At 41.0% G+C, this 23,673-nt stretch overlaps 1 protein-coding gene across 1 annotated transcript in view; it reads left to right on the top strand.

Moving 5' to 3' along the window:
- The first annotated feature begins 226 nt into the window (after positions 1 to 226).
- The window catches only part of SGPP1 (sphingosine-1-phosphate phosphatase 1), a 36,030-nt gene continuing 12,583 nt past the window's right edge, over positions 227 to 23,673 (top strand). Inside the window, exons 1-2 of the mRNA XM_060262030.1 lie at positions 227 to 975; positions 21,800 to 21,889. Coding sequence (XP_060118013.1) covers positions 259 to 975; positions 21,800 to 21,889 — 807 coding nt within the window. The 5' untranslated portion in view covers positions 227 to 258. The remainder of the gene's footprint in view (positions 976 to 21,799; positions 21,890 to 23,673) is intronic.

The following is a 23,673-nucleotide window of genomic DNA, read 5'->3' as shown; positions in this document are numbered from 1 at the left end:
CCCCCAAATTTAGACACCCCCCCCAAAAAAATTAAGCCTCCCCAAATCAGAAATCCTTCCTTGAACCAGATCTGCCAGATTTAGCACCCCCCCCCCCCCCGCAGTCAGACCCCACCCAAATAAGTCTGGGAGGAGGGGCCCTGCTAATTGGTGTCCTCCCCCTTCAAACTGGTCCAGATCTCTCACCTAGGCTGACACCATTTAGGCTGCACCTCCCCAGCATCTGCCTGTCCTGAATCGTCTCCAGCCTCTTCAGCCATGGCCCTCTTCCACCGCTGGGCCGCTCACCTGCAGGACCCGGAGAAAGTGGCCCGTTTCCAAAGGCTGTGCGGTGTGGAGCCTGTTTTGGATTGGGGGTCTGGCACCTCGGAGGAGAAAAGGACGTCTGAGGTCGTCTTGGTCAATGGGAGCTGCCTGGCTCCCCAGGCGAGTGGCGAAGGCGATGGGAGACACCGGCTGCGAAGTGCCGGGGATGCTGGGGAGAAAGGTGAGGGGTGGCACTCTAATGGCATGAAGAACGGGGTAGTTTCTGGGGAAGCCTGTGGGACAGAGTCCCAGCAGCAGCCTCCGGAGGAGGGGAAGCCGCATGACTGGGGTGTGAAAAAGCAGCCCCGGCGCAACTCTCTGACAGGGGAATCCGTGTGCCAAGCGTTCAGAATCCGCAGCCGCTTCCTCTACTATCTGTTCACCCTGGGCACAGAGCTGGGCAACGAGCTCTTCTATATACTCTTTTTCCCCTTCTGCATCTGGAATGTGGATGCTTGGATGGGCAGGAGGCTCATTATCGTGTGGGTCTTGGTCATGTATCTGGGGCAGTGTACCAAGGACGTTATCCGCTGGCCCCGGCCTGCCTCCCCACCAGTGGTGAAGCTGGAGATCTTCTACAACTCGGAATACAGCATGCCCTCCACTCATGCCATGTCGGGCACTGCCATCCCTTTGACGCTGGTTCTGCTCAGCTATGGACGGTGGCAGGTAAGCGAGCCCCCTTTTCCTCCCCCTTTATATGAAGAGTTTTATCCTAGGCTGCTGCTGCTAAAATGGCATGGTGGAAATAAGTCACAGCACTGCTACTTTGAAACTCATGCAAAATGGTATATATCCATTATCCGGTTAACATTTGGTACCAGGTACTTGGCCATTGTTTATGTGTTGCAGGGGCTAGAATGTCTGACTGTGATTGGTTTAAAGCTTCACTGAGCCATGAAACTCACTGGATGACCTTGGGCCAGCTGCAGTTACTCTCAAGTCTAAACTGAAAAACTGAGGAGGAGGAAAAGACTTCTTGAGTTCTTGGAAGGTTAGGTGGGGTTATTTCTACAGTGGTATAGAAGTGATATTAAGCCTTTAGGCTAATTCAAAGGTTGATATTAATATTGTAACCCCAGGATTCTAATATGGATAAGTTGTTGGATAGGGGCTCTGTCGTGCCAAAATTGTATCATCTTGGTAAAACTTCTCAGCCATTCTTGTAGTCATTTCATTTGCAAACTCTGTGGTGTGCCTTGTCTGTTAGCACTGTGTGTACATTTACAGTATGGGCTTGAAAGTCAGGCTGAAGTATAGGTCAAAAGGACTTGAAAATGGAACATTATTTTCTGTTCCTTGAGTTCGAAGATTTAAGTACCTCCCCCATGCCTGACTGAATTAGAAATTGTAGCAATTTTGGTTGTATCTCTTATTTTAGCTTCCTTCAGCACAAGGAAAAGCAGGGTGCAAAGTACCATAGAATTCTTGTTTGGTGGGAATGTCCTATTGAACTTGCTTCCAGGTAAACATGCTCAGGATCTAATTAAAGGGACCTCTGAATGTTAACACTGGAGACACAGATGTAAAATACCAGTTCATCTTGTCTGTGATTCAGTTCCAGTTGCACACAACTAACTTCATGCATCAGCTAGTAACCCTGGAGAGGCGTGGCTGGATAGTGTGATATTGATGTAAATGGGCATCCATATGCAGCTTGGCACATCTTCCAACAGGAGCTTTTGAGTGCTTCTTTCAGAACCCACCATAAGAGTCAGTTTGGTGTAGTGGTTAAGTGCGGCGGACTCAAATCTGGGAGGAACGAATTTGAGTTCCCACTCTTCCTCCACATGTAGCTGCTGAGTTTGATTCCCCACTCCTACTCCACATGCAGCTGCTAAGTGACCTTAGGTCAGTTACAATTCTCTCAGCCCCACCTATCTCACAGAGTATCTGTTGTGGGGAGAGGAGGGGAAGGAGACTGTAGGGTGCTCTGATACTGATAATAAGAAGGGTGGGGTATAAATCCAATTCTTATTCATAACCAATTCTTATTCATAACCACTGCATTTTAATATTGCTTTTTATACTGTGGCTCTGTGGAGTAATTGTGCTTCTTTGGTAATTGTCTACTGGAGTTGGCAGAGATGGGAATAACATGACCCCCCCCCCCCCAAGGGTCTTGAATAGGAATTATGTCACTTCCCTGTTAATGTTGCATTTCTGCTTCAGAACAGAGCTATAATCACTGGCTTTCTTAACTCCTTTCCCCCCTTGCTCCTCTGTAATATCTGGGGCTTGTACCAGTGGCTTCTGGTTCCCTTTAAAAACAAAAACCTGCTTTCAGTCTTTGCCTTTAAAAAAAAATCTCAGTGGCCAGTTCACCACATTCAGCTGTTAATTAAGACATCAGGAAAATTGCTTACTTCAGTGATTGACAGTTGAAGCAATGAGGACATGTTGAGAGGAACACTTCTGTAGAGACTGTTTTGGTTGGCAGAATTTCATAGCTCATTTTACTCTTAATATATTAACATAAGATACTGATTCCTACTCTTCACCTAAGCAAATCATATAAGCATTAGCTGGTTCTCCCCCCCTCCTTCAATGTGATAAAAATGTTCTATATGAAAATAATCAGGGAGGATGCAGAATGTCTCTAATGAGGGGTCTGGCTTACAAAAATCAGGATAGAGTATATTGCTGTGTGATTTCTCTTGGTAACGTCATTTTAGTCAAAACTGAAGCTTTTGTACAGTTACAGTGGATATGGATTTTAGGCTATAATGCTCCTTTAAAATTTTATTTATTTATGTTAATTTCTAGTTCACCCTATCCTGCGAGCGAGCTCAAGGCGGATTACAGCAAACTTAAACAATAACAATAAGCAATAAAATTAGAAGTAAATTTAAACAGTTGAAACAATAAAATTACTCAATGTCAGGTGGAAGACAACTATTCAGGCCGTAGTGCAAGCAGAGCTGGAACCAATGCTATTTCAATAGGCTTGATAGATGGTGGAATGCTGTGACAAGGGAGGCCAGACTCGATGAGCTGTCTGGCCTCTCTTGCAGAGAAAATTCCATTTAGGAGGATTTCTTGAGGGAAAGAATTGAATGTAAAACATCTAGATGCAGTGTAAACATACCACAGGTCAGAATAATTCCATTTAAGTACAGTTAAAATGAATGGCTGTTACGTTGCATTTAAAAAACCTCTGAAGGTAACTAGGTTTGAGGTAGCTTGTGATTCTATTGCTAATATCAACTTTTATGTCAGAATGCTGGCAAGTAGTTGTCGCATTACTGGTTCTTTAAACCTATGATCTAATGCTCATTTACCTGGGAGCAAGCACCACTGAATTAACTGGAACTTTGTATCTGAGCACACATGCATAGAATTGCATAGCAAACAGTAAAGTCTTTCAGTTTCAGTTTTGATTACAGTACTAGGCAAGATTTAGATATGGGCAAAGAGGTTAAGTCATTCTGATAAGGTTATGCATAAATTTATTAGACTTTATGGGATTTTATAATTTTATTGATTTTAACTACAAAAAGAAGAAGCAGGAGCAAAGATACATAAAAGGGGGGGAGGGCATGTACAGAGTGGGAAAAACGGAAACAAAGAAAAATACAAATATATCAATTATAATTCTACCTCCAAATAAAATACCCAATTTGTTCTATCTGCAAGTATGAAATTCTCCATATATTTTACCATCCTTGTCTTTCATTATAATTTTTTTAGTAAACTATTACTAGCAATATAAGTCTAAACAATTCTTCTTCAACACAAATAAGTATAAAAAATTCAAAGCCATCTCAACACAAAACTGGCTGATTTAGCTTAATCATGTTAAAAGCACAGACTAATTTGTTAGTTTAACAATATCATTAAAATAAGCACATAAAAATCATATCTTTATCCTTAACAAGTTAAAAAAATACAACATAATAATTTATCTATCTCAGTATAAGCAATTTCTCCAAAGGAGCATATTAAAAACAAATCTGCCAGATTACAAAATAATTGTGTTGTCTGTCTTTTTAACAATTAATCCAACTCTTATATCAGTATGAGCAATTTCTCCAAACAAACATACTAAGAATAAATCTGCCATATAAAAATAAATGTGCTGTCTGCCCTCTTTAGTATTGATCCAAATTAACTGTATATTTATCTAATATTTTAACTACACCCTTCCATCCTTAGGATCTCCCTTGGCCTTTTAAGGTCACATAATGATTCTTATTAATAATTCCATATTTATTTACCCACAAGGAAAACCAGAATTCAGGAATCCTTCTTCCCAGGAAAGTTTTTACATCTTAATTTTAGCTACTTAACTTAGCCATATTAAAAATACAAATTCACTTATTAATTCAACAATATCATCATTACAGTAGGCATAAAAACATATATCTTTATGTATTAGATGCAAACCAAATTGAAAAGTAATTATGTTATCTACCTACCTAAGTATATAGCCTGATAATCCCACCTAGCCTTTTAAAATCATATATAAGTTCTTATTATAAGTTCCATATCCAGCTGCCCACCAGTTACAATTTGATTACGTTATCTGTCTTCTTAAAATTTAAAAACTTTTTGATTCCTTTAGCTATCCATATAACTCCAAAGAAAACCAACTTGATATAACCCAGACATCACACTTTGCCTTTTAAAATTGCATGTCAGTTCTTATTGAGAGTTCCATATCCAACGTATCCACAGAGAGGGGAAAAGTTCAAGAGTCCTTCTTCCTGAAAGATTTCCACATCTTAATTTGTTGTTGGCTGGGATGCACCTTCTCTCTTCTCAGTGCGGCCACCCCTCTCAGTAATGAGGAGAAGAATTCTGTGCCATTTATTCCTCTCAGCAAAACTTCACTCAATCTTGATTTCCGGTCTTGTTTTGTAACTGTGCCATAAGGATCCATTTTGGTTTTCTTTTGTTCGTTTCAGAACAGATCACTTTTCCATTCTAATTCTGCAGGCATCACCAGAATCTCTTTAACACTCAGCTCATGTAGATTTGAAAGTTCGCTAGCTTTCAGCATAAAAGCTCCCATTTGCTTTCTAATCAACTGCATTAATGAACCAAGATGCTGTTTCAGAGAAGTAATATTCCATAATATATCTTTTTTATAAGACATTTTGCTTGGCAGTTCCCTTTTTCTCTGTCAGCAAACTCAGTCTCTTAATCCAAGTTGAAAAGTAGTTTAAAGATCCTGTTAGATTGTCATTCCAAATCGGCTCCAGCTGAGATTTCAAATGTTATCAGTTCAATTACAGTCGGACGACAGGGACAAATCTCTCTAAAATATATCTCTTTTATGTTCAGACCATATTGCAGCCAAATAAGTCTCTTTAACACATGTCCAATTATAATCCTGGTTGATTTAAGTATTTGTATTCAGTCCAATTCAAGTTATTACCGATACTTAAAATTGCTCTTTGACTTTTCGAGACCTCTATCCCTTCCTTTGAGCCGTCCGCTCGTTATGTAAAACGACCCATTAGCCAGTGGTACTGAAAGCTCACTTACTTGCTGCGTAGAACTGCCATGCTTGGAGTAGAGAAGTGATGCATCACAAGCTTACTGAAAGGAGCGAAAGAAAGCAGTCAGGTGTTCACCTTTTTCTGCTGCATCAGCTATCATGGTGGCGGAGCCTCGGGACATGCAAGAAGAACAGGAGCAGCTGCCGCTGTCCCCTAACTTTCTGCAAAAGTCCCACGCCGAAGGAAAACCCCTCCAGAGTCTTCCTCCAACCGCCTGATTCAAAGGTGCCGTAGGAGGACGATCTGCGGACACCCTTGAAGTCAGGGCAACATAACCCAGAAGTGCTCAATTATTAGACTTTAGAATGGGATTTAAAAGGAACATACTTATTGCAGGCTTGTTGGAGTCCCAGACAATAGAATCCTGCTGCCGAAAGTCCTGTTCAATACCAATAATTCCCTGAGGGCCGCATTTATTTCTTGCATTTAATTTCTAGAAAATTTTCACTCCTCCATGGAAGCTTGTTGGATGACTTTCGGTTGCTCACTTGTTCTCAGCCTAACATACCTCACAGGAGAGAATGACATAAGTTGCCTTGGGTCTCCATGGCAGAAAGGAGTTATATAAATAAAGTAAATATTAAAAAAATTACAAAATAAAAGATTTGGAGTAGACGACTGCTTAATAGGTATTATTTTCTCATCTTAATCTGTGAGTCACATTGTGAATTGGCTATAGTTACAGAGGGAGTTAATAGCACCACACAATTGTTGGTCTGCCATCACTGTGATCTATACCTGGTATTTGTGTGCCACAATTAGGTGCTTTTTCCTTATTGCTCAAATTAAACCTCTCAAATGAAAATAATCTCACCTTGAGTTATAAGGATTTAAGGCAAATAGTTTCCTTATGAATAGTCCTGAAAACACTGTTTCCTTATAATGGCTCTTGGCATTAACTCAGTACCTAGAAAGAAAGAGGGTACTCTAGGGAAGCCTTTTCACAGTGTATTTAATCAGGATGTGAACCAGGGGTGGCCAAACTGCAGCTTGGGAGCCACATTCGGCTCTTTCAAACATATTGTGTGACCCTCAGAGGTCAAGGAGGAACTTAATGTAGGTTTACACTCAAGTAAGTGTGCTTAGTATTGCGATCTGAGTCAGTCTCTGAGTGCTGACCCATAAGTAGGCGACTCTTTCTGCCATGTGTGAAGCAGGGAAGGAGGGGGAAATAGGCAGGCTTGCAAGTTCTTCTCCACCACCGAGGTCACTCAGAGACCTAGAGCAGGGAAAGAACACAAGAGCAGAGGGAGCCACTGGAAGGAGGGGCGGAATTAAAGAGGGTGGCACAGGATTCCCCCAGTTTCATAGCTCTTGTAGGAGCTGTATTTACTAACCTTGGTGTCAAAGCAAAGAGAGATGCATAATGATGCAAACAGACATCAGTGATTTATATGATACATGTGTGTTTCCTTCTCCCACTGGTGTCAAAAACTAATTCCCTAATCTTTCCCTATGCTGGTTTTATGGGGATCATTATTCCCAGCTTTTGTTTTTTTAAAAGTCTCCCTTTAGCGTGGTTGTGGTCTAAAGTGCATACATACGTATTTTATCTTTATGTGCAAAGAAAGTATTAAGAGTTTTAATCAAGAAGTGTGTGTAACATTTGTTCATGTCTTGTGGCTCTCAAACATCTGATGTTTATTCTGTGTGGCTCTTACTTAAAGCAAGTTTGGCAATCTCTGACGTAAACTGTGGATTGTTAGATGTAATAAATACAGAAAAGGAAATTCACCATGGTTTTAATGGACAATTCACGGTCTCACAGATTTGCAAAAGAGAAATAACAACACTCCTGTCACTGACCTAAAGAAACTTTATTTGCTTTTGTATTATTTTAAGTGATCAAAGATGTCAATTTGAGGTTAAAGGAAACAAATTAAGCAGATCCCGAAACAGTGTGTAAAACATTTTGACCATCATTAATAACTTAAAACTGTAACTCTGTTTTTAAGAGCAGAAAAGCTACATAATTCACGTTCTCCTGAAAAAAGAATTTATTTTGTCTAGACACAGCATTACCAAAGATTATTTAAAACAGAAGAAAAAATTGTGTCTTATTAGAAAAATAAAGATCCTTTCTTATTTAAGGGCTATTTCCCCCTCATTCTTTGAGTGCTGCCTGGAATAGTCAGAAGATCCCAGAGTTAATTGCATAGGTGATGCATGTTGGGTCTTGGCACATTATAGCCCCTGAATGGGTACCTATTTGGGTAACAGCCTTCTGCTGTATGATGGCTGAAGGGAAAAGGTATCAATGAATTCTCCCTTGCAAATGCCCCTTGACTATTTTCCCCCAGCCAGCTTATATAAGACTTGGAGCCTAGTTGAGAAAAAAAAAATGGGTTAAAAACAGCCCGGAGGGCATTTATTGAGGAGAAATGGTGATTGAGGAAAGGATCGAGTTTCACCCACTGCCAGTTCTCCATACATCAGAATTACAAGGCAAAACCAGGGTTGAAATCCTGTGACTGTCTCATCATATGTAATTACACCGACCTGAAACTCTTGATATGGCAGAATATGGATGGTTAACCTGCGGGAATAGTAGTGGGAACATTTGTGGATCTGCAGAAAGGCAATTCAGTTTGCTACTTGTCTCCCTAATGATTCATTGTTGCTTGCTCATAGTAAATTAGACGTAAAACTGCCCTAAGGGCCAAGGCATTTATGTGTTTCCATGTATACTATAGTGTAAACAGAACTCTGTAATAATTATTTCAAGTTTTAATTTCAGCACAGTTTGGTGTGGAGAGCCAGCTTGGTGTAGTGGTTAAGTGTGTGGACTCTTATATGGGAGGACCTGGTTTGATTCCCCACTCCTGCACCTGCACCTCCGGGAATGGCCTTGGGTTAGCCATAGCTATCGCAGGAAGTTATCCTTGAAAGGGCAGCTGCTGTAAGAGCCCTCAGCCCCACCCGCCTCACAAGGTATCTGTTGTGGGGGGAGAAGATATAGGAGATTGTAAGCCGCGTTGAGTCTCTGATTCAGAGCGAAGGGTGGGGTATAACTCTGCAATCTTCTTCTTCTTCACAGCTGCAAATAAAAATTAGGCTGCCAGTGGACAGTGTGTAGGTATGCTAGTAGGAATGTGTGTAGGAATGCTGGCAGAGACTGACCAAGAGAGATCTTGGGGTCGTGATAGATAACTCACTGAAAATGTCAAGACAGTGTGCGTTTGCAATAAAAAAGGCCAACGCCATGCTGGGAATTATTAGGAAGGAAATTGAAAACAAATCAGCAAGTATCATAATGCCCCTGTATAATAGATGGTGCGGTCTCATTTGGAGTACTGTGTGCAGTTCTGGTCACCGCACCTCAAAAAAGGATATTATAGCATTGGAGAAAGTCCAGAAAAGGGCAACTAGAATGATTAAAGGGCTGGAACACTTTCCCTATGAAGAAAGGTTGAAACGCTTGGGACTCTTTAGCTTGGAGAAACGTTGACTGCGGGGTGACATGATAGAGGTTTACAAGATAATGCATGGGATGGAGAAAGTAGAGAAAGAAGTACTTTTCTCCCTTTCTCACAATACAAGAACTCATGGGCATTCAATGAAATTGCTGAGCAGACAGGTTAAAACAGATAAAAGGAAGTACTTCTTCACCCAAAGGGTGATTAACATGTGGAATTCACTGCCACAGGAGGTGGTGGCGGCCACAAGCATAGCCACCTTCAAGAGGGCTTTAGATAAAAATATGGAGCAGAGGTCCATCAGTGGCTATTAGCCACAGTGTGGACTGGATGGGCCATTGGTCTGATCTAACATAGCTTCTCTTATGTTCTTATGTAGTTGGGCCAGGAATATTATTCTGTTAGTATCCAGTACGGATTCTCTTTTCTCTCCTCACATATTTCCTTTTTGAGATGCTATTGGTACATTATGGCTCTGCTTGTTTTGTAATGTTGCAGCAGGAAAAAAAGCTACCATCTTTAGAAGTGTGGCTAATACTAAAATATAAATGTTACTAATTTCTTTCAATATCCACCCATTGCAGTGTACAGCAGACATCATAAATGTTTGTTTGCTTTGGATCCTGGCATAATTTATATGCAACCCTGTAACTCTGCCTCTGGCAACTGCTAGTTTTTGCTGAAACAGGACATTCTTCAACATGACGCTTCTCAGACTCATTTCTTCTGGAAAGTTATCACAAGTTTAAACTAAAAAAAATCTTCTATTCAACACATGAGTCAGTTTGTGTCAATGGTAGAAAAGACCTAATGTCTTGTAACAGCTGGTATAAAATAGTAAACATGATTAAATAGGGTTACCATATTTTAAAAAGCAAAAAAGACATATTTCCTGAAACAAGCGATCACCCTGACAGATCTGTTTTTAAATACCCCTACTATTTAAGCTGTGATAATTGCTGCTAACTAGGAATATTCTTAACTTTCCAGCCCCAAAAGTGGACACTTTCATCAGGATTTTTTTTTAAGAGCCCCAAAGAGGACAGACAGACACACAAGATAATGTCCAGGAACCTTAAATTAAAAGACACAACTTGGAGGAGTGGAGAGCTTACACCACAGAGATATTAACAGAGTCATCTTAAGTAGATCTACTCAGAACCCTACTCAGGTTTATTCAATCGGGCTACTTCCAGAAATGTCTTAGGATCGCACTGTAAGGATGCTGGAAAAACTGCTGCCTATTCTGATGTCTTTATTTCTCATGGCAGAGTTACACATAGGAAGTATGTAATATAAAATACGTAACTAAGTTGATACAGTGGGTTTGCAGAATGAGCAGTCCCCCTAAATATTAATATCTAGATCAGGGGTATCAAACTCATTTGTTAGGAGGGCCAGATCTGACACAAATGGGACTTTGTGGGGCCAGGCCATGAATGTCATAAAATATGCCAGGTAGTGGAGGTATAAACTTTATAATGGACACAGACAAACCCAATTAAAGATATTTTTTAAAACTTAAAATACAAACATGCTTAAAACTCTTCCAGTGGTTTAAGTTGGAAAGGTGGGGGACTAGTGGAATTTGGCAATGCAATTTTAAAAATAAAACATCAAGAAAAAGAACAAGGCTCTGACTCTGTGGAAACAATGAAATGGCATTGTAAACTTCTCCCCATCAGTCTACTCAGATTGGCAAAGCCTTTCCAGTATAATATCCCCCTTTGGCTGCAGGTTCCCACATTAGAGTACTCAATAGGTTAGGTCCATTAAGGAGAGAGAAGCTGGCTGAAAGCATCAACCCTTGTTTGCAAGGACACAACTCTAGGAAGCATGAGTTTCAGCTAGCTATAGGAAAAGTTGAAAATGTAACCATCTGCACTCCATTTGAAACTGGTGCAGAGTACAGACAGAGCTGCAGGGAAAATGTGGACTGGATCTTAAAATCCACCCCATGTTTTTCTTGTAGCAGCCAGCAAAGAAAGGCAGGAAGAATCTGGGACTCAGCCTGGAAGCTTCAAAGAGCCTGGGAGTTGTAAAAGCCTGGAAACTTCAAAGGGTAAGGACAGGAGAGGGAGGAGGGGGAAGAAAAGAGCCCTGCGGGCCTGATCAAAGCTTGGGCAGGTCGAATCCAGCCCGCGGGCCGGGTGTTTGACACTGTGATTTAGTCTGCTCAGTTGCAGCTGGTGAGAGTTCAAAGAGTTCTGTCATATCTCCCTGAAAAGCACATTCCTGTGACAGATGGAAAATAGTTTGGCAGGCTGCACCACAATCACATTTGGGTCCTGGTACTTTGGTCCATTTAAACAACAACTGCCAAAGCCTGTTAATGTTCTATTTATAATGGACACATGACAAGTCAAATCCCGCTGACCTCTTGTTGGTGTTTATCAAGTTATGGATGTTGGGCGGAACTGACTGCATCCATGTTTGCAGCCATTCATTCCCTAGATCAAAACGCTGTGATTGCAGGATTTGTGCAGATCTTATTGGTGGGAGTCAGGATCTTAGTCTAGATAGGTCTGTGTCAGCCGTGTCTTTGTGGATGGGCAACTCTCTGTTTTAAGTGATCTTTTTATATTCACAAAGAAAAGCATCTTGTTTTTGGAGATGCAGGGATGTGACACAACATGGGTAGCCATTAGGTCTATTCTGAGCTTTTAGCCTTTGAAGGAGAAGAGTTGGTTTTTATACTCCATTTTTTTCTACCCCAAGGAGTCTTTCCCTATGAAGAAAGGTTAAAATGCTTGGGGCTCTTTAGCTTGGAGAAACATTGACTGAGGGCTGACATAGAGGTTTACAAAATTATGCATGGGATAGAGAAGGTAGAGAAAGAAGTACTTTTTTCCCTTTCTCACAGTATGAGAACTTGTGGACATTCAATGAAATTGCTGAGCAGTCGGGTTAGAACTGACAAAAGGAAGTACTTCTTCACCCATAGGGTAATTAACACATGGAATTTACTGCCACAGGAGGTGGTGGCAGCTACAAGCATAGACAGCTTCAAGAGGGGATTGGATAAATAAATGGAGCAGAGGTCCATCAGTGGCTGTTAGCCACGGCTTATTACTGGAACTCTGTCTGGGGCAGTGATGCTCTGTATTCTTGGTGCTTGAGGGGGGACACAGTGGGAGGGCTTCTAGTGTCCTGGCCCCATTAGTGGACCTCCTGATGGCACTTGGGTTTTTTGGCCACTGTGTGACACAGAGTGTTGGACTGGATGGGCCATTGGCCTTATCCAACAAGGCTTCTCTTATGTTCTTATGTTCAAAGTGATTTACAATTGCCTTCCCTTCCTCAGCAGACATCACGTGAGATAGGTGGGGCTGAGAGAGTTCTGAGAGAAGAACTGTGACTGGCCTAAGGACACCCAGCAAGCTTCATGTGCAGGAGGAGCAGAGAATCAAACCCAGTTCTCCAGATCAGAGACTGCTGCTCTTAACCACTGCACTGTGCTGGCTCTCTCCTAGTCTCCATGCTTTCTTCTTCAAATTTCCATAAGCTTACTGAAATGAAGTGGGAAAAACTGCACAAAACTACTGAAGATATTGCCTGCGTTTGACCTGGAGGGTAGATGGACTGGTTCCAGATGTTGTGAAATAAGGTTCACAAGTCAGAAAACTGTGTAACACTTTTTTCTTCCTTCTATGTTTCCTGTTTCAAATCACTGTTTCTCAGCTATTGCACAAGGGCCAGAAAGCAGACCTTGAATTGTTTTATTCTGTTACAAGGGGGGAAAAAGAGAACAATTTTAATTTTGATCCAGAAGCGCACATGTGGTGTGGGTTTTCAAATGCCAGTCAGTTTTTTACTACCTGACCCAACCGACCACACTGAGTCTAGGTCACTTAAAACCTCCAGCGCCATACCCTGTCTGCACCAAACAGCAGCTATGCAAACAAATTCAGAAGTCATGGCACACCTACCTCAGCAACTTCACAGCATCATCATAAAAGAACCACTGTTCTTTGTTATGTCACTGTGTAATAGAAACTGAGGACTTTCAAAGATCATTTTTTTCTTAAAGTTCTGAGCCTTCCTCCTCCCCCCCAAACCCCCCCCCCCACTATTGTTGTATTGATAAATAGTCATTTTGCTGTAAAAAATCCTCCCTGTAGGGTAGATATTCCAGGAGTATCCAAGAAGCTTTTATGGATATCAGGAGTGATTTTTTTTAAACAACCTTTCCATGTTGTAGCATTGGATCTGATATCGTGCATGCTAACTGGAACGGAAATACCACTGAACATAGTGGTACATAGTGGTGAAAAAACAGCATCCGGCTGCAGATTTTTGCTGATTTTGGTTGCAAAACGTGTAATGGATACAAATGCTTTACTGTGGATGTGTGCACTTGCCTTACTGTCTGTGACTAGAAATCCAGGTGGGCAGCTGTGTTGGTCTGAAACAATAGAAAGTTGGAGTGCGGTAGCACCTTTAAGACTTTAAAACTTTGTTTGGTGGCTACAAATGTTACTGTGTTGTCTGGGAACCATAACCACTTGGTTCTTTGTCACTTTCCTGTCTGTTTCAGGGACCTGAATTATAAATCTTATCTTTTCCAGAATGTTCCAGATGATTAGTGATTCATATCTAGCTGTGAGCACTTTGTGTCCAGTTCGGCTATCCTCCCTGAACCTTGTGATTTTATTGGGAAGATTTCTGTCATTTATTTGAAAGCATGCTTAGCCTTTAAATAAATAGGATAGGAATCTTCACATTAAAATATATGAATGCACTGAAGGAAGCTAACAACATACACATTTGGTTTTTAGAGCTCACAGCCCCCTTAGCTTAATTTTTTTTAAGGTATCAAGTTTCTGCAAGACTATCTTATCCTTTATATTTGACATACACAATCATCTTTTAATAGTGATCTGGAGAGTCATCATACAAAGGCTAATCTTATTTATTGCTATCTGAATGAATCTGGTTCAGGAAAAGCCCCCCCCCCTGCCCTTGTCATGGTCCTGATCCAAACCAAGTCTCTGTGGTGCTTGGGAACTGAGCTGCTGTTTGGCTGGGGACAGGGAAAATCTGGTTGGGGAAATGTGAACCTAACTGGTTAAAAAAAATGCAGCATTTAGTTTGGTTCTTTGTCCAGTGAGGAGATTATTATTGCTTTAAGCATTTATTGGCCACCTTTCTACCTTATAGAAACTCAAGATGGCTTACAATATAATTAACAACATAGGGTAAAATACATAAAACCATCTGTTTAAAACTACCAATAGGTGGAAGAACTAATCAAATGCTGTCAGCTGCCTTGTAACGATAGAGAGTGAGGGGCCAGGCACACTTGCCTGGAGAGGTTGTTCCATAACTGAGATGTCAGTGAAAAAGCCCTCTCGTGTGTACCCACCAGACCAGCTTCTTTAGTAAATGGGACAGTCAAAAGATGCCTGAAACTACATATATACGTTAGGGTTGCCAAGTCCAATTCAAGAAATATCTGGGGACTTTGGGGGGTGGAGCCAGGAGACATTAGGGGTGGAGCAAAGATCAAGGCTGTGACAAGCATCATTGAACTCCAAAGGGAGTTCTGGCCATCACATTTAAAGGGACGGCACACCTTTTCAATTCCTTTCTTCCATAGGAAGTCATGAAAGATAGGGGCACCTTCTTTTGGACCCCCTGGTCCAATCTTTTTGAAACTTGGGGGGTATTTTGTGGAGAGGCACTAGATGCTATACTGAAAATTTGGTGCCTCTACCTCAAAAAACAGCCCCCCCCAGAGCCCCAGATACCCGCGGATCAATTCCCTATAATTTTCTATGGGAATAAATCTCCATAGGGAATAACAGAGTTGCCAGCAGACTAACTCCCCTCCCCCCGCTTTCTAATGACCCTGAAGCGGGGGGAGGGCCTCCAAACCGGGGGATCCCCTGCCCCCACCTGGGGATTGGCAACCCTAATATATGTGCATGCCTCAGATCAATTTCACAGATGCCACTGAAAGCAGTTTTGACTTCTTCCATTGTTAGTATGCATGTGTAAGGCAGGAATGAGGCAATCCTAAATAAACTTGAATTTTTTGTGTCACCTGAGAATAGATGAGTCTATTTGAATTCTGCTCGACTCTCCCTTAGCTAATTGTATATCCTTGGGAATATCAATTAACAGGGGGACCCATGAGGACCTGAAGGGCAAGGGAAGACTCATTTCTTCTTCCCACAGCTACTGCCTCCCTCACCCTTGTTGCTGGCTCTAATTTGCTACCTTCTCTAGGTGACCAGTTATCCTGATCTTTCTCCTGCTCTTTCCTGACTATCACAGCAAGAGCTTGGCTGTTATTGTGTATGGCCTTTACTCACACACTGTTCAACCCTAGTCTGGAAGCCTGAGTCTGTGCTTTCACAGACATGAACTTGTGGTTATATTTGAAGGGGAAATGAGAAAGAGAGAGCAAGCAAGCTCAAGAGCCCTTCTGAATCAGATCAGTGGTCCATCTAGTCCAGCTTCCTGTCTCACAAACAGCAAAACCAGTTGCCTAGAAGGGCCAACAAATAGAGACCTGGTACACATTTTTAGTGCTTGTATTCAAAGGGGTTTTTTTGGAGGGGGGGTGTCTATATATGGAGGTTCCTTTCATCTCCCAAGGCTAGTAGCTACCATTGGAGCTCTCCTCCATGAACCTGGGTTTTCCCTTCTTAAAGCGATCTGTGCTTGTGACCATAACTAAATTATGATGCACACTGGAACAAAAAATACTAATTTTAAATGTACGTATGCTGAAAGTGAAAGAGATCTTGCAGTTGCACTGTAGTTAATATTCTAAGTTAATTCCATAATGTAATTCCTCATTGAATAAAGAAGTATTTCCTTTGATCCATCCTGAATTTGTTGCCCATCAACTTCATTGGTGTGCTTAAGTTCGTATATTATGGGAGAGGGAGAAATAGCTTTCCACCCAATACATGATTTTATAAATGCCATGTGTCTTTCCTTAGTTCGCCCCTTTTTTTCTAGACTGAAAAGTCCCAGACTCACTATTCTTTCTTCATAGGAAAAGGGCTGCAACCCCTTGATCATCTCAGATTCCCTCTTTTATGCTTTTTCCAGATCTGCAGAAACCTTTTGAGATACAGTTACCATAATTTACACAGTATTTAAAATGGGCCACACCTTATATTTATTTAATGACATTACAATATTAACTCTTTTATTCTTGTTTCCCTAATAATCCTCAGCATAGAACTTGCTCTTCTCCCACAAGCTGCACAGTCAGTGCTTTCAATGAGCTATACAGTGCAACTGCAAGATCTTTCACTTTCAGCATACATTTAAAATTAATATTTTTGTTCCAGTGTGCATCATCATACAGTTACTGACATTGAACCTTGTTTATTGTGTTATTTTCCATTCACCTAAGTTAGAGAAATGTTCCTGGAGCTCTTCTTAATTTGCTTTGGTTTTCACCATCCTGAGTAGTTTAGTATCATCTGCAAATTAGGGCCACTATACTGCTCACCCCCAATTCCAGATTATTGATGAAATGGCCCAAATACAGATCTTTTCAGAACACCACTACCCGGTTCCCTCCATTGTGAGAACTGCTCATTTATTACCACTCTCTGCTTCCTATAGTTTAGACCAGGGGCGTCAAACTCATTTGTTATGAGGTCGGATCTGACATAAATGAGACCTTGTCAGGCCGGGCCATGTGTCACAAAATGTAACACCAGGTAGCAGAGATATAAACTTTATAAAGGACACAAACACAATTAAAGATTTTAAAAACTTAAAATAAAACATGCTTAAAAGTTTAGCAGTCTTGCAGTATTTTGTTTATTTAACAATCTCTGATAACTGACACCTCTTGTTCTGAATTACTGCATCAAAATCTGGAGACACTGTGCTGTAGCAACCTTGAGTATGCTGTTCAAGTTGAAAATCTACTTTTTGATTTATTGACATTCATTACAGAAATCTCTTGGTCAGTGCTTTGAGCTTAGGACCTAGGAGAAATGGCTGGGTATTGTGAGGTTTTTGTACATATATTGTTTTGTGTGCAAATCAAGAACATGTGGAGGCATCATGACACAGAGTGTGGGCTATGGGTTTGTCTGCAAAATTATAGTCTTCCCAGAAAAAAACAACTGCAACTCCTATGAGGCAGTGCAAGAATAGAGAGACAGCCATGTATAGTGGGTCAGGTTCAGCCTACTTATCTGGGAAGCTTAGGTTAAAAATCTCCAGTCTACAAAGTAAATGTGCTGGGTGAACTTGATCTGGATACACACTTTTAGTCTCATCCACCTTACTGGCTCGTCATCCCTAATCTAAATAGTTCACATTGCTTTCCTGTTGAGAAAGACTGGATCATGAAGACATGACTGCAGTGAAAAGGAGAAAGCAAATCCAGTTGAACCCAGGAAAGTTCTTTGCTTTGTAACTCCTGTGTAATTCAGCAAGCCTGGCAAAGCAAGCTGTGCTGCAAAAGGAAGCAAGACAGAGGGAGAAGAAAGCAGTCAAACAGTCATTTGCTCAGGCGCCTGATAGAACATCCCCCCCCCCCCCGGCCATATGTTTGACACCCCTGGTTTAGACAATTCTTAATCCATAAAATGATTGAGAGAAACCTTAATTCTGGTAAATCAGTGTTTATTGAGGACAGTGATAGACTCAATGGTAAGAAGGGGAGATAAACAAAAAGCCAATGAAATCAAAGTTATACAAGCATTTTGAAATGGAAACAGTTGTATTTTCACCCGCATCAAGTTCAAGTGAAACCCATCTGTGTACAGAGGGGGGAGAAAGGTGTTGCAGTGAAGACTGTATTTGTGTTGTGCTGATTGGATAGACTGAGGAGGGAAGTCTGGCTTAAAGTGGGGAGGAAGGGAAAGGGCAAATGAAGCAGAGCCTTGGGGAGCTTAAGGATGAACAGAGAAAGATGGGGAGAGAAATAACGCAATGGGGAGAGGCAGGTCAGGAGTGAAAAAGAGGGCAGAATGCATTGCTGGCAGGGAGAGGAGTCTATGGAGTACAGCTTTGAGAAAGATCAAAAGAGCCAGAGGCAAGGGTATGGTTGGGCGGGTGGAGATTGGGCTGAGTGCAAGAACATCTGTGACAAGACACTGTTTTGTTACACAAGCAGTTGATGAAGAGGTGTGACAGTTTCTCAAAAATCAATAACTGAAGCACCACATAAGTGGTTGCATAGGCCTCAGAACTGTACAGTGCACTGTGGACAACTGCTAGTAACTTATGAACTTACTTTCAAGGGTCCTTAGGTTGATGACATCTGTGGTAATAGATCAGATACCTTAATTATCCAGAAAATTGTTTTCTGTTTACCCTTATCAATATTTAGGTCTGCTGGCTTTAATGTGGTAGCACTATGCTTTCATGGAACACAATACCAGCTGTACCATCCTTATACTGTTACCACTTATAAATAATCTTGTATGCGTGAAGAATCACTAGCAATCTACATAATGGGTTTGTTCTGTTCCTTTTCTCAAGTAAGTAGCTTTATCCTCTTAGCTGAAAGGGTATCATTTACTCTGAACAGCCCTGTTATACTCTACTTGTGCCAACACAGGCACCAACACATGCACTTGCGTTGATTAGATATTGTGAAAGCTGCTGTAAAGTGGTCAAAGCCCTATTGTATTTTAATCACCATTTCTTTTCCTTGTGTATATCAGATTCTTAAGGATCTCAGAGCATAGGGTTCATTTTAGTCTTGGAATAAGCATGTAAGACCACCCAGTGAGCTTCACAGCTCTGTGGCGATTTGAACTTGTTTGACTTAGATGTAGAAAACGTCACTTCTGGACCTATCCCGGGTGTGATGCAATGCTTTACCATGGTTACTAGCAGTGGGTTTACTGCCTTTCCCCCTCTCCCATGTTTTTTGTTCCCTTTCTATGTCGAAGTCCAGTTATAAATTAAGTGTGCAGACATAATACTAAACTCTGATCAACTCTGACACTAATGTTCATAAATCAGCTTCAAATTCTCATTTTGAACAGATGTGTAAAAGTTACTTGAATTGAATCCTGTTTAATAGTAACTATTATTCTCACTAGCGTGCATGCATCTACATATTTTGACAGTTTGGCACCTTCCTCTCCTATTGACTTCCATCAACAGTCATTTGAACCATAGAACTGTAAAGTTGGAAGGGGCCATACAGGCCCTAGTCCAACCCCTGCTCAGTGCAGGATCAGCCTAGACTAGAACATCCCCGACATGTCCAGTTACTGCTTAAAGACTGCCAGTGAGGGGGAGCTCACCACCTCCCTATTTAACTGATTCTACTGTTGAACAGCTCTTACTGTTAAAAAGGTCTTCCTAATATCCAGTCACTACCTTCCCTCCCTTAATTTAAACCCATTCTTGCGAGTCTTCTCCTCTGCTGCAAACAGGAGCAGCTTCCTGTCCTCCTCTGGCTGCCTCAGCATGGCCCCTGCCCTCAGCCAGCCTAGGATCTATTGCTATTTGGGTCCAGAGCTTGCATTCTGTAAGGTATCCATCTAGGCTTCTTTATTTTTTTTTCCTGTCCTGTCCCCCATTCCTTTTATGTTGTATTACGTAATGTTAGATAGATTCAGGTGGGCAGCTGTGTTGATCTGAAGCATCAGTCCAGTGGCACCTGTAAAACCAATAATGTTTTATACTAGGTATATGCTTTCATGTGTTTTCACGCTTCAGATACTATCTGAAAAGCTTATACCTTAAATAAAACTTTGTTTTTCTTGAAGATGCCACTGGACTCCCAATTTTGTTATGTTGCTAGGTAGTTATTTTGAATTGTGAGCCACCTTGAATGACAAAAAGGTAATACAAAATAGGAGTCAATTGCACCTTTAAGACCAACTTAGTTTTATTCAGAACATAAGCTTTCGTGTGCATGCACACTTCTTCAGACGAGGAATGAGGTACAGTAATCAGAGTCACATATAGCTGGTGGGGTTTGGAATGCCAAGTGGTACAAAGTTAAAAACCAATAGCAGAATAGTAAAATTAACAAATTCAGAAAACCTTTGATCTGGGCTGAATTAGCGTGGGAAGCCATAAAACAGTAACATGTCAGAATGTGAGAATGCCTGTTAATTATTCTATTGCTAATAAACCTGTGTCAAAAAGAAGGCATTTCTTTCCCAGAAGTTTTTACTGTCCAACTAATTTACCTTTTAACATGTAACATAAATATATACATCATTAAAGTTTGCCATTAGGAAAAATACATTCAAATGTAGTAGAAGATGGGTTTAATATATGTAATGAGATAAACAGCTAATATCCTAGTTTGAGTATGTCAATACAAAAGTGTTATTCTGATACACTATCTTAAAAGAGAAATACATTGGAATTCTGTGGATATAGCGCCCTACTTGGTGAAAGTGGGTTTAGCATATGTAATGAGATAAAAATTAGTTTATAATTACAAACTATTATGAAACTTGGAACAAACACCTCCCCAGGACTGAACAGAGATGTTTTGTTTTTTTATCTCATTACATATGTTAAACCCACTTTCACCAAGTAGGGCGATATAGCCACAGTATTCCAATGTATTTCTCTTTTAGGATAGTGTATCAGAATTATGCTTTTGTATTGACATACTCAAACTAGGGATATTGGCTGTTTATCTCATTACATATATTAAACCCATCTTCTATATGTTTCCTAATGACAAACTAGAATGATGTATATATTTATGTTACATGTTAAAAGGTAAATTAGTTGGACAGGAGAAACTTCTGGGAAAGAAATGCCTTCTTTTTGACCCAGGTTTATTAGCAATAGAATAATTAACAGGCATTCTCACATTCTGACATGTTACTGTTTTATGGTTTCCCACGCTAATTCAACCCAGATTAAAGGTTTTCTGAATTTACTATTCTGCTATTGGTTTTTAACTTTGTACCACTTGGCATTCTATATGTGACTCTGCTTACTGTACCTCATTCCTCATCTGAAGAAGAAGATGATATTGGATTTATATCCTGCCCTCCACTCCGAAGAGTCTCAGAGCAGCTCACAATCTTCTTTACCTTCCTCCCCCACAACAGACAACCTGTGAGGTGGGTGGGGCTGGAGAGGGTTCTCACAGCAGCTGCCCTTTCAAGGACAACCTCTGCCAGAGCTATGGCTGACCCAAGGCCATGCTAGCAGGTGCAAGTGGAGGAGTGGGGAATTAAACCCAGTTCTCCCAGATAAGAGTCCGCACACTTAACCACTACACCAAACTGGCATGCACACGAAAGCTTATGTTCTGAATAAAACTAATTTGGTCTTAAAGGTGCAATTGACTCCTATTTTGTTCTACTACTTCAGACCAACACGGATGCCTATTTGGATCTGTCCAGAAAGGTAATATCTAAATATTTCAAATAATATGATACATGGGTATTCATGGAGAAAAATGGCTAGAAGTATGCAAGTCTGTGGCTTACTCCTAATTTCTTATTCCGGTGGTCATATATGTGTTGTTTTGTTTTGCAGAAGATAAAATCTAATAAGCATTATCAGTAAGATTTATTGCACTGAAAATGACTTGCCAGTAAACTTTTCATATCTGATCAGTTCAATGTGTTTTCTTTTTTTCTTCCTCTCCAGTATCCAGTGTTATATGGGCTGGTTCTTGCTGTCTGCTGGTGTTTACTGGTTTGCTTTAGTCGGATATATATGGGAATGCATTCAGTTCTGGTAAGGCAAAGTTCTCAAGTTATTTCTACATGCTAATTGAAGTTAACCATTAGATCTTGTCTAAGAATTGGGTTTTAAATATGTATTATTTAAAGTTTCTCTCATTGGATGCTTGAATATGTCAGCCTTGATATTGAATTTTAGATGGGAATTACAACTGGATGTTCCAATAAAATAGAATTTCTAAATTCCATTAAATATAATTAGTAATATTAGTGGTAAAGCTGCAGTACTGCACTCCTAAGCTCTGCTCATGACCTGTGTTCGCTTCCAGCAGAAGCTGGGTTCAGGTAGCCGGCTCCAGGTTGACTCAGCCTTCCATCCTTCCAAGGTCGGTAAAATGAGTACCCAGCTTGCTGGGGGGAAAGTGTAGATGACTGGGGAAGGCAATGGCAAACCACCCCATAAATAGTCTGCCATGAAAATGTTGTGAAACCAATGTCACGCCAGAGTCGAAAATGACTGGTGCTTGCACAGGGGACCTTTTTTACCTTTAAGTAAGGCTATATATTTAAAGTAGAGGTCAGCAAAAGGTCCCTGAACTCACGAAATCCCTAGAAGGGATTCTTAGCCAGAGTTCGATCTGGAAATAAGATCCTGGTTAGTATAAAGAAAATTCCAGATAAGCTGTATACCCCTATGTACCATGGCTAACCAGAATTAGTCGTAAACCCCTGTGAGAAGGTAGATCCAGGTGTGTAGCCATGCTGGTCTGAAGCAATGTAACAAAGTTAGAGTCCAGTAGCACCTTTAAGACCAACAAAATTGTATTCAGGCCGTGAGCTTTTGTGTGCATGCACATTTTGTCAAACAGGATGGAATCAGACTTGCCTGTCCACATACATATTAGAGGTTGAGCAGCATACAATATAATGAAATGTTTTAACAGATGCAAACAGAAATAACAAGGAAAGTTCATATGCTCATTATAGTTTAGATTCAATTCTGGGAGAAAACAGGCAAGTAAGTGTCTCAGAGTGTTAAGAGTGCTTATATGGCACATCCACTTTCAAGTGTGGAGGTAACTGATAGTATCTTTTTCTTAGCTGTGATGTTGGTGTTGTCGCCTCTGTTGCCAGAGGAGCGCATTTCAAAATACTATTCTGATTAATTGCATTACAATTACAATCAGTATTCTGTTATTCTATATAAGAAATGCACTAAAATAAAGAGGATGTATATTTTAGTGTACAAGCAACATAAGGACTTCTACATGCTGAGGGAATTCTCCAGGCATGCAGAAAAAAAAATTCCTTTGTAAATCAAAAAGTCCCATCCCCAAGGACTTGGTTGCCCTCAGAATGTTGAGAATCAGTTATAACAAGTGGGGGCCTGCAAGATTTGCGGGGGGGGGGGGAGCATTTAAATCCCATTTCCCCTTCTTCACTGTCCTGCACATCTCCAGACCCTACCTTTAACCCCAACAGCAGCTGCGGTTTCTGGGAGTCACTCTGATCCCAGAGCAACTCTTAGCATCTGCCACATCAGGGCCAGGAGTGGCTCTGCTGTTGGAGGGCCTCCACAGCAGCCGTTGCCACCTGGCCTCTCTCCAGCTTCCCAGTAGTGTGTTGTCTTCATGTGTGCAGAAAACACTTTTATGAGAGCCAGTTTGGTATAGTGGTTAAGTGTGCGGACTCTTATCTGGAAGGACCGGGTTTGATTCTCCACTCCTCCACTTGCAGCTGCTGGAATGACCTTGGGTCAGCCATAGCTCTTGTAGGAGTTGTCCTTGAGAGGGCAGCTGCTGTGAGAGCCCTCTCAGCCCCACCCACCTCACAGGGTGT

Source organism: Heteronotia binoei, chromosome 21 (genome assembly GCF_032191835.1).
Source record: "Heteronotia binoei isolate CCM8104 ecotype False Entrance Well chromosome 21, APGP_CSIRO_Hbin_v1, whole genome shotgun sequence".
Lineage (NCBI taxonomy): Eukaryota > Metazoa > Chordata > Lepidosauria > Squamata > Gekkonidae > Heteronotia > Heteronotia binoei.
The sequence above is the reverse complement of the archived record's forward strand: the minus strand, read 5'-3'. Positions and strand labels throughout refer to the sequence as shown.